Genomic DNA, 15,886 nt, shown 5'->3' on the forward strand with positions numbered 1-15,886 from the left:
TTTCCTGCATACTGGATTCCTTACCTGCATTTACTAACAGAGACATTACACCCAGAGGCCCTGGAAAGCAGTGCATTACTCAAAGACTCCGGGTCAAACCCAGAGACTTCAAAGGCATGGTCATTTCTTTCAGTACACAAATACTTTTGACATAAACCCATCTCCAGTCCAGCCTGGATTATAGCTGTTATATATATATATATATATATATATATATATATATAGGTTGGAATTCTGATGGAGAAGGAAGTAATTGGAGTAGAGTGTACATCTGCTGGGGTTGTTAATGTTTGCACTTCTAGTCCTACTTAACAGTGACTCAGTAACATCAAGAAACTATAGCATATATATTTAGCTACATAAATTCCAATTGACAAGGAAATGTAGTTGGCTAGTAAGAAAATACATTTCAGAAATCTATATTCACATTAAATTTGGGGGACCAATTAGCTCAAGAAATATGTGCAGCAATTTATGCTACCAAATTTGAAAGATGCCTTTAAATATGGGCTTGATTACTTTTTAAGAAAAAATATACTGATTTTGAAATATCTTTCAATGTGGGGTTTTTTGTCTTCTTCTGGATAAATGGCGAAGTTGAGCATTAATATGTAATCATGGGGCTTTCTGGAATTCTGCTATGTCAAAAGAATGATCCAATAGTAATATGAGTATTCATATATAGTCCATCTATGGTAAAATGTATACCCTGACACCGTAAAGGGGTCTAAAAATTCAAGGATAGTCTTTTTCTCATCCTTCAGTTCAAGAAACGGAACCTGCATTTGTTGTAGGTTACCCTGTTATCAATTTGTACTGTGTGCTACTTTGTACGATGAATAAACCTTAAAGACATAGGAGCTGTAATTTTGTGTTTTGTTTGGTCATACAGACATTTAGTAAAACAAATCTCTAAAAATAAAGATGTAAAAACTACTCTTCTTTACACCTATTATTGGGTTGGCAAATAACACTTTCGTTCTGCTGGCTGGTAATATTGGGGATATTTAGGCATATTTGTGGGATCATAGGCTATACACATATTTGTCTTTGTAAAACCTCATATTAAACCTCAATTTGCATTGTATATAGCATGAGGGATACCCTTCATATATGGCATAAGGTTCATTCCACTAGCTCTGAGATTCCTTTAGACTCTCTAAAAAGTCAATAATCAATACATGTGCTTTTATAAAAAGATTTTACCTTTCTAAACACACCCAGATGTATTTGGTTTAAGTTTTAATCAGTTTCACCAAAATTATTAACATGTTTTACATTGATTATGTTAATAGGATATATAATTAATCACTGAAAAACAGTTGCAAGAATCCCATCTGTGCCAATTTAATGTTTTGTTCCTTCCTTTAAAGTTTTGATCATTATTCCCTGGATGACAATGATGAGAAGTGAGTAGGTATTAATAAACTTCTTTAGCAGAAATCAACTTTACTGTAGATAATCTGTCAACTCCACTTTATCTGGGCTCCATAACCTACTTATTTATCACACAATGAGCAGAGTGTATAACACACATTAGCCCAAAAATAGAATGATAGGTCAAGGATCACTGATTACATGGGAAATGTGAAGTCTACCCTTTGGAATTCATCCATCATTTAATCAGTCCCATCATTACATCACAAAATGCTGTCTTTCACCAAGAGGGGGTTAACTGAGGCTCCAGAACTCAACTATGGGAGTTTAGAACAAATACATGGATAATCCGGAAGCAGTGAAACTGTCTAGTATGACCGTATACTTACAAAAAGAGAAATTTAATGTAATAACATTGAGACTTTTGCTGTTTAGGTGCAAAGACCGTCCATTTGGGCTTTTTTTTAATGATATAATAATAATAATATAAGCTACATGTGATAAATACTATAAAAATGCTAGTGTTCTCAAAAACATCTTTGGGTGAAATACAGCGACTATCAAAAGCATCCAAAATGACCATACCTAGTAACTCTCTAGTTTGCTAGGAGGCTCCTAGTACCACAATTGATTATCACGCTTGGGAACTCCTGTGTTTGAAGACCAAGAGTCTCCAGGTGAGGTGCTGATCTCCCTAGACTCCTGGTCAATTTCTAGGCATCTAGTTCTTTCCACTTCTCTCTGTGGAAGGGAGAGAGAGAACTGCCCCTAGTGGCAGAATATAGTAACTGCAACAAGCACAGTGTGCTGCAATCAATACAGGGGTTGACTTCCAGGATACTTATGGTTCCAAGGTGGGCATCTAAAGCAGACACAGAGTGTCTTTCTATAGAGTTTAGCACAATCTAAATTGGAGCCCCCAGCACGTGTTACATAAAAAATATAAAAAACAAGCTGGTCCTTCAATCATTTTACTTTTTAAGTCAAGGTAAGAAAATACCTTCCTGCTTTCTTAGAGGAAGAAATTGGCATATTCCCCACGAGTAAAAAACGGTTATGCACTTCCTTTTCCTAACTCATGTTTCCAATATGTAAACTAGTTAAATACATGAATTTACATATTTTAATCCATATATACATTTAAATTACACTACAGTATTCCCAGTTAATATGTAAAAGAAAATACTTAACATGTACATGCCAATTATATGTATATTTTTATATTTACTTTATTAATATTTCTTCCTGCAAAACCACTAGGGAACTGCAACTATTACTTACATGATTTACTACGCAAATATATGCGCTCTAATAAACAACCCGTGCACAAAACTGTGTGCGCTTCTTGCTTTTTCCTTTTTCCTACTGGCCTGTAAGCTACAAAATAATACATCATTAGGAAGTAGCGGAGTCCCTAAATAGAATAAAAATCCATTGTTTTGTTTTTTTTTTGCATCATTGTTAGATAAAAAAGTACAATGTAACATTGTAACACAATGAAGGCATATTCAAAAGCAGGAGGGAAAAAAAAGTTCTTCCTAAAGAAAATGTTTATTTTTCAAGTTAATTCATCGAAATTACTTATTTCTGGCATACTTAATATCACAATCATTCTTAAACCTACTTATTGCTGCCCACCTGTCTCCTCATTATATGGGCTAAGCATTCATTACAACTCATGTTTGTCTGCATTTTTATACACCGGATATAATTATGAAGCCTTTTCTTTGATATATATATATATATATATATATATATATATATTCCCTTCTCATCCCTATGGGTGATTTGTGTCTTCCTCAATCTCGGGTCCTCTTCCAGAGCCCTGGGAGTTTGAGGGTCCTGCGCAGTATCTTAGCACTGCACTCTCTCAGCCTGAGTGCTCCTATGATGACTGGGACCACTTTGGCCTTCACTCTCCAAATCGTCTCTAGCTCTTCTTTGAGGCCCTGGTTCTCCAGATTCTATTCTCCACAACTTTCAGTGAATCAAGGTGATGCACTGTCCCCACTGCTGTCCTGCATAGGCTTAAACCCCTCAGCCAGCTTAAATATAGGTCATTTGTGCTAGCTGCCTTGAGTTGGCTTCCAGTGATGTCTTCCAGACTCTCATTGAGTTCTTGAGGAAGGTCCTTAGTGTCCTCTTGACTTTTTATAGGTTCAGGCATTTACAGATCCATGTGTCTGGTATTGAATCAATACTGTGTTCAGTAGACTCTAAATCTATGACCAACTGGTGCATGGAGTCTCTCGCGTACTTCCCAATGCACCTCTAAACTGTGCCTATGCCCCGGCTATATATTTACATACATTTTGCAGATTTAGTGAACTGCTTGATATGAGAGCAATGTGAATACACATGAAATGTATCATATATATCCCATTGTCTATAAAAATTACAATTTGTAGCTGAGTTTAGGAACAAAGTTTTAAAAGGGTTCTTCGACCATGGAAATCAATGAAATGGTCCAATTGCAGAACAGCTCTACTGGTTTCTATGGCGAGTAGATCACTTTTCAATCTTTTTGATCTTTTTATACAAAGCTTACAATTTTATCTTTTCCTGTTCGGCATAAAGTGTTCTTCATAGTCTCGAATAGTTATAACAGATTGAAGATGAATTACTAATTTGCATAGGAGTTTTATCTTATCCTCATTAAAGAGAAAATGTATGTGTATGTATGCCAAGTTCATACATAACCTCAGAGCTGTTGCTCCTTGCTTCTATACTTGTTACAAGTCGACGGTGGCAGACGGTGGCAGTCAACAGAACAATGACCAATTTGTGTATTTGGCTACTTCTGCAGAAGAAAGAGGAGGTCTGAATCTCAAGGCTGATATGCACGGCTTTATGACTTTTTTTTTAAGGTCCTAGCCTGGTCTTCTACTGAAATTAACTGTTTATACAGTGATTATATATATATATATATATATATATATATATATATACTGATATATAATTTTATGTCCATTTAGGAAGCGGAAGCTGGACATAAATCACTTTTTTAAATGAAATTTTAAAATTTAAATATTTTTATGAATTTGTTTTTCAAATGAGATTATTATAGATTTTACATTATATTTCTGTTGTGATAAAATATGTTTTTAAGTTGTTTTTATATATTGATGTATATGCTGCTATACTAGTTAAATGCGTGTGTTTGTATCTAACTTTCTGTGCAAGACCTTACAATCTGACAAATAAAAAAAAAAATGATCTCCCTTAAACTCTTTCCTGTTGTAAACGTCAAAACATCAGCTTGGAAAACTGATATAAAGTGTTTGGTAATGCCTAATGCATGTTCATTTACTTAAGATACAACATATTAATGCTGTATTATAACACATAGCTCCTAAGAGAGTTAAACATATATTGAAAGAATTATAATGGCCTACAGTGGTCTATTAAATCAGTGTAATAGAGATCCAAGGAAGAGGAGTCTGATTGTGGCTTAGACCAACAAATGTATTCATAATGTTTTCATAATGCTATCCTAAGGAGATGTTTACCATAACAGGGATAGAATGTATACACATCGGAGCGTAACCACTCATTCCAGCCATCTAATGTATCAGTAGGGTTCTTGATTTGACCATCTTTTCATATAATATAAAATGATCAACATGGCACCAAATCACAAAACATCACACCAAGGCTCTATCAGATCGTGTTTGTGGAGAGAAAGGGGATCTGCCAGATTGTGTTGTGTGCAGGGAGGGAGGTAAGGATGGCGTTTTGGATCATATAGAGATGGGGGAGCTTGTGTTGTTTGGGGGTTGGGGAGGGCTAAAGGACAGTGTTGTGAAGGGGCCAGCCTGCTGAATAATGTTGCTCGCAGGGGTTGTGTGATGGGTAAAGGAGCGTTTGATTGGCAGTGTTGAGTGCAGGAATGGGAAAGGGATGCTGTACGGTGTGGTGGGAGGGGTCACAAAATAGACGTATAAAAGGTAGACATAACAAAGCGATAAAAGGAAGAAATAGGGATGTAGAAGAAAGAGAGAGATAAGAAGAGAGGGAGAGGGTAAGAGAGGGAAAGAGAAGAAAAGAAAAAGTGAGCAGAGAGGAAATAAAGAAAGGGCAGACAGAGAGAGAGAACAAAAGAAGGGGAGAGAAAGAAGGGGAAAGAGATGAAAGAAAGTAAGGAGACAAAGAAAAAGTATTAAAGTCATACAAAAATAAACTGAATTTGGTTATGAAAGTTTAGATCTAATGGTAAACATACGCTTGCTAGAATATTGTTGTAGAACATAAGACAGAGGGGAGACATAAATTACTAGAATCGCTGCAAATGGAATGCTGCACGGGGATGGTAGATGTTTGATGATAAATGACAAGCAAATGACGGACATAATGGGAGGTTGTGTTACGTATTTTAGCTCGAGGCAAATGAATTGTGGTTCTCCAGACAATGGGGACAACTCCCATTACAGTTAGCCTGAAATGGGCTTCTACTTACTAAAGGAAGAGTTATTAGTCATTATGAAGGGCCACACACTGGCAGGTTTCTCCAACAAAAATGGTTAAGCTGGGCCTGCATAATGTATAATTCAACGAAACCTCACTGATTTTACTATACATTATACAGGGCCAACAAAGTGCTTTCTGCAGCAGAAGCTCTCTGTGGTTGACCCTTTATAATGCATAGTAAAGTAAAGGAGTTAAAAGGTGCAAGCCCTCCCCTGGTTGGACACTTTTTAATGGTTGAGAGAATATTGCTGTTTTTTTCACCCCCCCTGTCCTCCCATAACATAAACTCTAATAAACACAAGGCTAACAGAAACACTCATAGACGCCCCTGCTGAAGCCATGGAAAAGCCCATACAATGGTATCGGTAGGTTAATTAGCGGCATTCATAGGCCTGTGTCTATGTGTTTAACGCTAATTGCTTAGCAACAACATATAATATGTCCTACAATCGAAAAATTCATGACATCTTTCAACGTTTATTATATTTGTAATTGCTAATTACCAGCAGGTCCAACATCAGGTCTGCGGACTTCAAAGCATCTGCAACGTACTGACAAGAAGAGGCGGTATGCTTAGGGAATGAATTATGTCTGTATACTCACCCCTAACGAGAAGTTCTGCCTCATCTGATACACTGTCAGCCGTAGTCTGCACCCTGCAGCCATACGTCCCGGCATGCATCAGGAGAATGTTCCTAATCATTAAATCTGCCGAGGACGCTTGCTGGAAAAAATAAATAAATAAACAAATAAATAAATTGGCATTTTAGAAATGTTATAGAAGTAAATACGAAGCGTGCTCTGCGGAGTCCCATTACTAAGGAGACCGAGCTTTATAGCAGTAATCATGTATTCAGTAAACTATCGTTCACTATAGAAACATAGAATTTAATGGCATATAAGAACACTTTGGCTCTTCTTATATAGCCTATCCGAAAAGGGTCATAGCATCATCACATGTAAGTTGATGTCCGTCCAGCACTTAAAGGGTTTAACCGATAGCTATACTATATTCTGTACACCCTCCTGGTTTTCAGCGCAGCCTTTTGGCAATTTAGGGCTTCAATTAATTGGTTTCCAACTTGGCGCTCAGATGGTTAAACAAATGGCTAAAAAGTACCAAAATGCAGTTAAAAAGTCATGTATTCAAGAAAAGTGGGACGTATGATCAGCCATATTCTCCAGGACACATATACAGTTCTGCCCCCCCCCATATGAGAAATGTATACCAGATAATGCCTTCTGTGGGTTTATACATCCCGCATATTACATGGCTTCAGGGAGACTTCTTATATGACCGTGTGATCTATTGATTGCTATAAACTAGTAAGGAACTTAGAAACATACACGTTAGTCGAATGGGGGAAAGACCCAAAACACTTGCTGCTAAATCTTTCTTCATCTGACATATCTTGCCACTGATTGGCTTCTTGAAGCTGTCAATCAGTGGCAGGAAAGCGCTCTCTTTGAAATCAATGGGAAAATATTCTTGAGCACTCAGCAGAGAAAGTGCATTGGGACAAGTGCATCTCCCGCAGGGCATTTACCTGGGGGTGTGGGGAATGGGGCAAATGCATTTAGAGGGATCCAGAAATGGGCCACACAATTTAAAGGCGTCAGGCATCCATCATACACATTTAAGTGCATTGGAGCATAAGTTTAAATGAGATTCCCATTAACTATTGACCAACTACTCATTCCAAGTAATAATTTACAAAGTACCCAAACATGAAGTTCCTGATTAAATGAAGCAAGAACATTACAGTTCCTCCAGTGAGTTCATGTCTTCAGAGACAAATAATAAGGTACGATTAGTACCAATTATAAAGTGTTACCAGTTTGGTTTTTTTTACATGTCTACATAATAATAAGCACTCCAAAGGCAAATTAAAAAGTATGTCATTTTATCAGATTTCCCCTGCAATTAAGCATTTCTTCACTGCTAGTCTGACTGAATGGTTCCATGCTTCTATATTTTATGTACTGTTTACAGTAAAAAAAACAAAACAAAAAAAAAACAAAACAAAAAACAGTATTTATATAACGCCTAGAGTAGCGAGGACACGATTTCCCAAGTGAGAGGCTGGGTCCGTTTTTGCAATTTCGGTACTCATTTAGGTGACCACCTTATGAACAGGAAAACGTTTACATACAGTACTGTGCAAAAGTTTAAGACTGGTGTGAAAAACTGCTGTAAGAATGCTTTCAATGCTGTTAATAGTTTATTTTTTATCATTTAACAAAATGTGTGACCACCCTTTTCCTTCAAAATACTCCTAGGTATACAGGTTTATAAGCAACCCGGCAGGTAGGTTGATCCAAACATCTTGGAGAACTAACCACAGTTCTTCTGTTGATTTAGGGGCCTCAGTTGCTTCCCTCTCTTCATGTCATCCCTCAATGTCGAGATCATACCATCGCTTCCGGGACAACTTGTTCTTCTTTTCTTTTATTGCCGCAAGTCTTCCATGAAGACCACTTCTGACCAGTCTTTTCCAGATGGGTTTACCAGGATCCCACTGTTTTCTGCCAATACTGAGCTGATGGAAGCGCTGGACATCTTCTGACCAGTGTAACCATGATGTGTCTTTCATCCGCAACACTACGTTTCCTTGGCGACCACTGCGTCTACGGTCCTCAACATTGTCCGTTTCTTTTTGCTTCTTAAAATGAGCTTGCACGGAACATCTGGAAACCCCTGTCTGCCTTGAACTTTCTGCCTGGGAGAGACGTTACTGAGGCAGTACATCTACCTTGTGGCTTGTTGCTGTCCTCAGTCTTGCCATGACATATGAATTTTCACATTGAACTGTCGTCCGCAAACTCACCTTGCTAGTGAGTTTCTCTGTTCCTCACTTAGTTTTATTCCTCCTAAACATTCGTTTCTGTTTCAGTTGATAGAATTGTTTCATCAAACACCTAACTCAACGCCTACAAAATCCCTGACTTCCATCTGTTCGCACAGAACAATCGGCCCTAGGAGGTAAGCCAGCTACATATTACTAGAAAATGACAATCTTACAATCCAGTACGTTTTTTTTCTTTTTCACTGAATCTATCAGTTCATATATTAAAACATGATCACATGATTTGCTAATTAAACTTTCAAATGCTATCTATCATTACTTTTTTCTTAAGCTTTTTTCCCCCCCTTTTTTTCATGCATTTTGTATGCCCCTCTGCTGTGCACATTGGATATATAATTTCCTCCATTTACCGCCTGATTGATCTGTCTCGCTTTCCACGAGCAGGTCACTCTTTCATTTCGATCTGTCTCCGCGGGGTGCCCACAAGTGGACGGGTTGGGTGATTAATACAGTTTGCAAGGAGGCAGACAGGGCATTTGTTAAGTAAGGCAACACACATCTTGCATTCTGTGGACTAACTAACATGTTTTGCATGCCGCCTTAAATAATGAAGAATTACAATGAAGATTAATATTATTATTAGCATTATTTTTATTATTATTAGCACTTTTATCATCATTCTTAAACTGGTAATTTTGTGTTATGTATGTTCTTTAAGGGGGGATAACTCCAGAGGTTGCATTGACTTACTCTGCTTCACTTGTAACCACTGGCATCCATAGAACGAAAAAGAGGGCAAAAATAGGATTATAACAACTCTCTGCATTTGCCCCCTTTTTTTTTTTTTTTTGCTTGTTCTGCCCCTGGGGGTAAATGGGGGTGAGCCGCAGTGTGTGTGGCGGGAGATGTCTGCAAAATTCTGGTTACAATTTCTACCTCATCTGTTAAGAACACTTTTGATTAAATCAGATGGTCAGGGCGATTCTTTTGACCCCATTTCATTTTTAGACCTGCTTCATTGACTGCGTCTCAACTGAGCTAATGGTGTTTTGTGTTTAAAGGACATTACAGTCTTCAGCTCCCGTCTGCAAATTACTCTAAATACATTCAGAAACCGCAACCGTATTTAATAATCCATGAGACCCAAGACCTCGTGTATCAAACGTTATATCTCATGTTAACATGATATGCTCCGTGCACCGGTTGGTACAGCGTTTACCCAGCGCGCGGTGATCCTTCAGAAACGGCTTTATGGGTTAAATGTGCTATTTTTACAAGTCTTAAAAAATATTCACCGGCGCAGAAAGGTGTGCAAGACTTTCTCGGGATCACAGAAGTGTGTCAACCATTTATTTTAATGTTAAACACGTTAACGCTCCCGGTGTATTCAACACATTACCCGTCTGTCATTCAAAAGGTTAACACGTCGCCGACGACCGAAGCTGTTGATACGTGTGACAATGTCAGTCTTCCTCTTAAATGCACGCCGTTTCTGCTAAATATTTATGTCTCCTGTGTCATTTACAGCTAGTAATTCAAAGATCTAAGCACTTAAACACAATAATAATAACAATAATATAAATATCATGCTCTATCGGGGAATGTTTTAATGCAACAAACATTTTCATCTGATCTCAATTAACACGATCACGCCGGCCTCTGGCAAACTGTACGCGATGTGAATTCATCGCGCTTTCACTTAAAATTCCTGGCCTGTCATTTATTTGCATTTATTATACCAAATCCAGGAATTATCTTTAACCAGAGACCTATTTACATGCCTGGGAACTTTCTGGCTCCGGTTACCGTCCCCCACCTTGCAGGAAGGAGTTGACGACGCACCATTGTTGAAGGGGAGGTGAGCGGGGTATAACGCAACACCACTATCGCCAGTTTCCCCGTAGCAAGACCCGGAAAGTTGCCAGGTGTGCCTATTTACCTTCACGGTTGACCTAGGCCGGAGACAAGGCAGTTCCACCAGCGAGCCCTCCTAGCCACTGTCCGTACTGCTGGCATATGATGTCATAGCCCTGCACTCTGTCATTGAAGGACCTATGGTGCCTGGCAGTAATGAACTATTGAGGCTATGCCAACACAGCATAGTACTTCGTGGTGTTTCAAAGGTGGGTTGGGGTGGTCAGTGATCACCGCTTTAACCGGCCCATTTAACAGTGGCGCTCCATGGAGCTGAGTGTACAAGTGGAGCAGAAGAGCTGCCGCCCAGTAGAGCTGCCACCCAGGCTTAGGCCACAATATGCCACTGTCTAATGGGGAAAACCGAAACCTTTCACTTAACTACAATCTTTAATGTCAGGACACTAATCTGCAGACGGTCGTTTGTTTCATTTTGTATTGTTTTAACAATTTTCTTACTTTCTAATAGGAAAATCTGCTTATGGGTTTATATTGAGCTGTTATTAAAGATGTCTGAAGAATATACTAAGAGTCGCTGACCGTCGTAGCACTAGTGATAGAGGGCAGCGGTTTATAATAACATACTTTCGCTATCGGAAAGAAAACCCAAACAAAACTGCCAGTCTAAAGATATAAAATTTAGATGATTTTTTTTTTAACAGTCGAATTTAATGAAAAAAAATAATCTATATAAAGCAAAACAAGCAATCTGTACATCTTTCTGAACGGTACAACAAATTGAGAAATAAGCGCTCACATTTCATCCAAAAAACCCGAACGCTGCAGGAAATTGCTATTCTGTCTCTTCATCGTACTTATTGTATATTGCAAATCTAATCAGGAGATCTCTGAATGAAGCCTAAGCGTACTTTTTCTTTATTTTCAATTTTGTTTTTTTGTCAAAAACACTTCAAAACGAGCATTAAGGGAAAAATAACCCGACCTAATGTAGCATTGCTTCCGGCAGGGCCGGTACCTACCATGGATCCTACCAAGTCGTTGGCCGTATAGAACGTAGTTTCAAAATTACATTTTTGTACAATTCTAATGATAACCCATATTTTAAAATATTACTCGAAATGTCAAAATAGATTTTTCCGGATTTCTGGTTTTCTCGGTTCCAGAAAGCCACAGGTTAAAGGAAACGGTGTAATCAGCAGCCTGGATTAATAATATGTAAATATTCAGTGTTTTCTTCCACAATTCTGTTTAATCAAGGACTATTGTTTATTCCCAAGGGGTATGGAAGGTTGTGTTTTCTTTGCTTTATAGGTGCTTTTGGGAGCTTTTGATAGAACTCAAATTTCAATTATTTGTAATAAAACACACTACCTACATACAAGCCGATTGTAAGCTTGCTTGAATGCCTTTAACGTCCCTGTACTATTTCCACTGGAAGAATATTTTAGGTATACACTACTCTTTCTGTAAATTAAATCCGCCTTCTTATTCTTAAAACTCAACATACTTTTTGGAGAATTTATGTATGTTTATTTTGGAGTTCGAAATTTCAATTCTCCTGGGAACCCATATTTTAAAATATTACTCAAAATGACAAAATAGATTTTTTGACACGTGGCATAGCCAAAATTGTACGAGCTACAAACAATCCCATGGAGCTTTCCTACAGTCTTGTTAAATTGCAAAGGGACACGTACCCCCTGATCTTTAGGGGCCATGGCCAACATCAAGATGTCAACTACATCAAGATGTCAACTACATCTAGATGCTTAAATGGAGTAGGAACTATGGAATTATGACCAGCACAGGAGGTTCTGGTATATCTGTATATATCTGTATTATGCCTAAAGTGACCTAAGTAGTCTGAAAGGCTTACAATCACATTTGGTAAATAATATGATATTTTCCTTGGCTAACTGATTTGTATTAAATTGTACTCTTCTAAGACTACTTGCATATTATTTTGCCTGCTGACACGATCATTTCTCTACTCCTGAGCTTGGTGGTCTTTCTGGAAGTATACAGAAGGATTCCAGGTTATCGATTTTAAGTGTATGCGGCACTCAATGTGAGTGCATTAAATATATAATTCAGGAAGCCAACATTTACAAAGCGATCTATACATTATTTCAGTTTTTTCTTGTTGCTTGCCTTTTTTAGGTTCTATTCACTAAAGCGCACAATATAATTTTTTAGTCTACTGTATTAATTGTTTGTGTGACTGAGGGAAACACACAGACATTCAGTGCCTCTGGTGGGTGGTATTGGTGCTGAGTTATTCACAAAATAGTCACTTTTTTTTTTTTGCTACTTAGGTCTTACAACCAAATGCTATTCTTTCCATGGCTAACAATACAATTCTATACAACTCTATAATAAAATAATAAAACAAATAATAAATCAAATCAACCTAGCACACAGATGGCAGCAGACATGAGCGTCACCCTAAAAGATAATTTTATACAATTTCAAAAAAAACACTTATATACTTACTGCCCTGATGCTTTCAAAATGTCCGTCATCTTGTTCAAAATCGACAGGTTTTCCATTCAGAGACCAGAAGAACGTCACGTCCAGTGAAGAGTCGTGAATGGCCTTGCAGCTTAACACGATGCTCTCCCCGACCGTTAACTCCGTTCTTTTTGGAGTTAGTTCTATTTTGGTTGGTTCTAGAAAGCAAAGATATGTAATGAGACTGTTTAATGAACATTCCGATTAATGATATGTAAATATTCAGTGTTTGCTTCCGCGGTTTTGTGTAATCAAGGAATATTGTATTTCCAAAGGATATGGAAGGTCGCATTTTCATTGCTATGACGCTTTATAGGTTTTATCGTGAGTTTTTTTGTATGAACATCAATTCTTTTTACTACAAATAGAGAAATAGACTACGCTTCACATAAAATATATTTGAAAATAATGTATTTTTGTCTTATTTTTCTTTTACATTATTCACAATATCCTACAATAACATATATTCATAAAATCATAGTGAATTGGCTCATCTAGTTTGCCATTTTTTTTATTTTTTTTTTATTTTATTTTAAAGACAAGTTCTCTTTATTTCATTTCCAAAAACAGAGTAGCAGTTTTTAGATGTATTTTTTTTATTCATTCATACAACTGAAAAAATTTAATTATTCTTCATATTAGCTTTATTCGCATCTTCTCACTTTTTCTTTAATGCCTTTACCAATGTTTTGGTAGCCTTCACTACTTCCACTGGGAGTCTATTACAAGTATCCACTACCCTTTCTGGAAATTAGAATGGTAATTTGAGAAAAAAATTTTTGCTGCTAATATGTCATTTGATTTCTCGAGAAGTGTATCTTTTTTGGGTTAATCAGCAATAAGATTTTTCAAAACTCTGTATTTCTTAAACTTTTGCTTTTTTAGATATAAATAATTTGCTTATATTAGGATTTTTTTCATAGCAAATTGAATAGACAGAAAAGCAGAAAAAATCAGATGTGGCCCTCACCTGGTGAGTTTGTACAAATTTATATTTTTACTCTCATAGATCAGAGTAAAATAGTTTATAAAGCACATACAAGCTATTAAAAAAAACTATTATACTATTATACTGGAAGTTAACATATAGGGGCATGTAAACGAAGTTCTGGAACAATGGAATGCATAGACATTGGATGGACGACTTTTCACTATGAAGAACGTTGAAAGTTGCGTCCCTGTCTCAGTTCTGACACAATGAAGGCTTTACATTCATGAACCAGCTCCTGAACAAGGAAACACAACAGGTTGTCACAACGCAACGATGTTCGGAGAAATACCCTGAATGTCAGGTGGTTTTGATCGCTGGATGTCTGGCATTTCATCTCTTAGACTGGAATACTGATTTAGATAAATTCACCAATGGGAGCCACAGCCAATCTCACTCCATTATAACCCCATATGCTTTAGTTAGATGCAGAAAAAGACATGGGGGGGTAAACTATTGGAGAAACTTCCATTTACAAAAAACTACCCGAAAAATAATTCCAATACTGATGAAAAAAAACTCTTCCATCTTTCCTGTATGGACTGGGAAGAGACTACAACAAAGAGAGGCATGCCAAACATTTATTTAGCATGGAGCATATCAATAGCCTCCATCTTGACCCAAAAATCTTAATTAAGAAGACCCCTTGCTTGGTCTGATATACCCCATAGGAAGACACCTGTCAGTTTGGAGACTTGATATTTTTTCTTCTGTTGGGTATGACGATGGAGGACATGAGACCTGAATGTCAATGCTCTCTCAATCCTCACAGCAGCAAGCCTTTTATATTTATAGTGATATACGAATAAATATTGCACACAAACATTGTAGTCGGTTTAGATGTTTGCCAAGCTGAATATTATAACATATAAAGACAAACAAAGGAAATGTCGCCCTAGGTATAAAAGTTTGCTTATTTGGAGGCAACAGATGGTGATCATTGATATTTATTTTATTATCGTGAAGTAGCAAGCATAAACATCTTTGCTTTCAATATTAACAAAAAGTAAATGTTTGAAGGATAATATAGAAAAATAAACAGTAAATATATATATTTTTTTTTACTATATCAGAAAAAAAACTCAACATGATGTCAACTACAGGGTTTGGATCGAATAAAATAACCAATAAAAATGTAACTTTTTTTATAACGATTTTGTTACGTTTATACTAGCGGTAGCTGAAGAAATGTGGTCTGTAGGAGAAAATCACCTACCAAACACTTTATCGACAAACTCAACTGCGGAGATGTTGGCAGCCGAGTATAAAGTCAACTGCTGCTTCCCAAATAACACGTTTTAATTAATCCACGGATCGGGCTTTGAACAAAACAAGCAGCAAAATCCACTCAAATGAATAACAAAAAAGTAAGAATGGTATGAAAATTAACACAATGAAGTTAGTAAATAAAATCAGCTACTCACTTGAAGGTGTAAACATGTATATTATGAAAGGATAGAATATTATGGTTATTATTTAATATATATATATATATCTATATATATATCTATATATATATATATTTTAAACAATTGGCTGGAAGCTAGAGCAAAAAAACAATAATTGAATACCTATAGGTGATTGAATATATTGAACACCTATTCTTCCACCGCAGCCTATGGAAAAGTACATTTTGATGGAGAAGTTCCATGGAAAAAACTTTCCTCTTGGGCAAAACTTGTAGGTTAGCACTAACAAAAAAAACCTGATTTTATCTCCTTTATCTGTTGGCAGCTATTTTTGTCAGTCATGTGATATACCGGGTGACTTCCCCTGCTTAAATACCACACTGAGCCACACTGATTCTTACGGTAATGAAGTCAGAGTGGTTTTGTCTGCTCCCTCCCCCTTTAGCTGGTCT

The 15,886-nt window shown here is 37.0% G+C and overlaps 1 protein-coding gene across 1 annotated transcript in view; it reads right to left on the reverse strand.

Moving 5' to 3' along the window:
• Positions 1-15,886, reverse strand: part of CNTN5 (contactin 5) — a 256,290-nt gene that overhangs the window by 46,069 nt on the left and 194,335 nt on the right. Inside the window, exons 13-14 of the mRNA XM_053456515.1 lie at positions 13,020-13,195; positions 6,448-6,568 (exon numbers count right to left, since the gene is read on the reverse strand). Of these exons, the coding sequence (XP_053312490.1) occupies positions 6,448-6,568; positions 13,020-13,195 (297 nt within the window). The remainder of the gene's footprint in view (positions 1-6,447; positions 6,569-13,019; positions 13,196-15,886) is intronic.

The sequence above is a fragment of the Spea bombifrons genome, chromosome 2 (genome assembly GCF_027358695.1).
Source record: "Spea bombifrons isolate aSpeBom1 chromosome 2, aSpeBom1.2.pri, whole genome shotgun sequence".
Taxonomy (NCBI): domain Eukaryota; kingdom Metazoa; phylum Chordata; class Amphibia; order Anura; family Pelobatidae; genus Spea; species Spea bombifrons.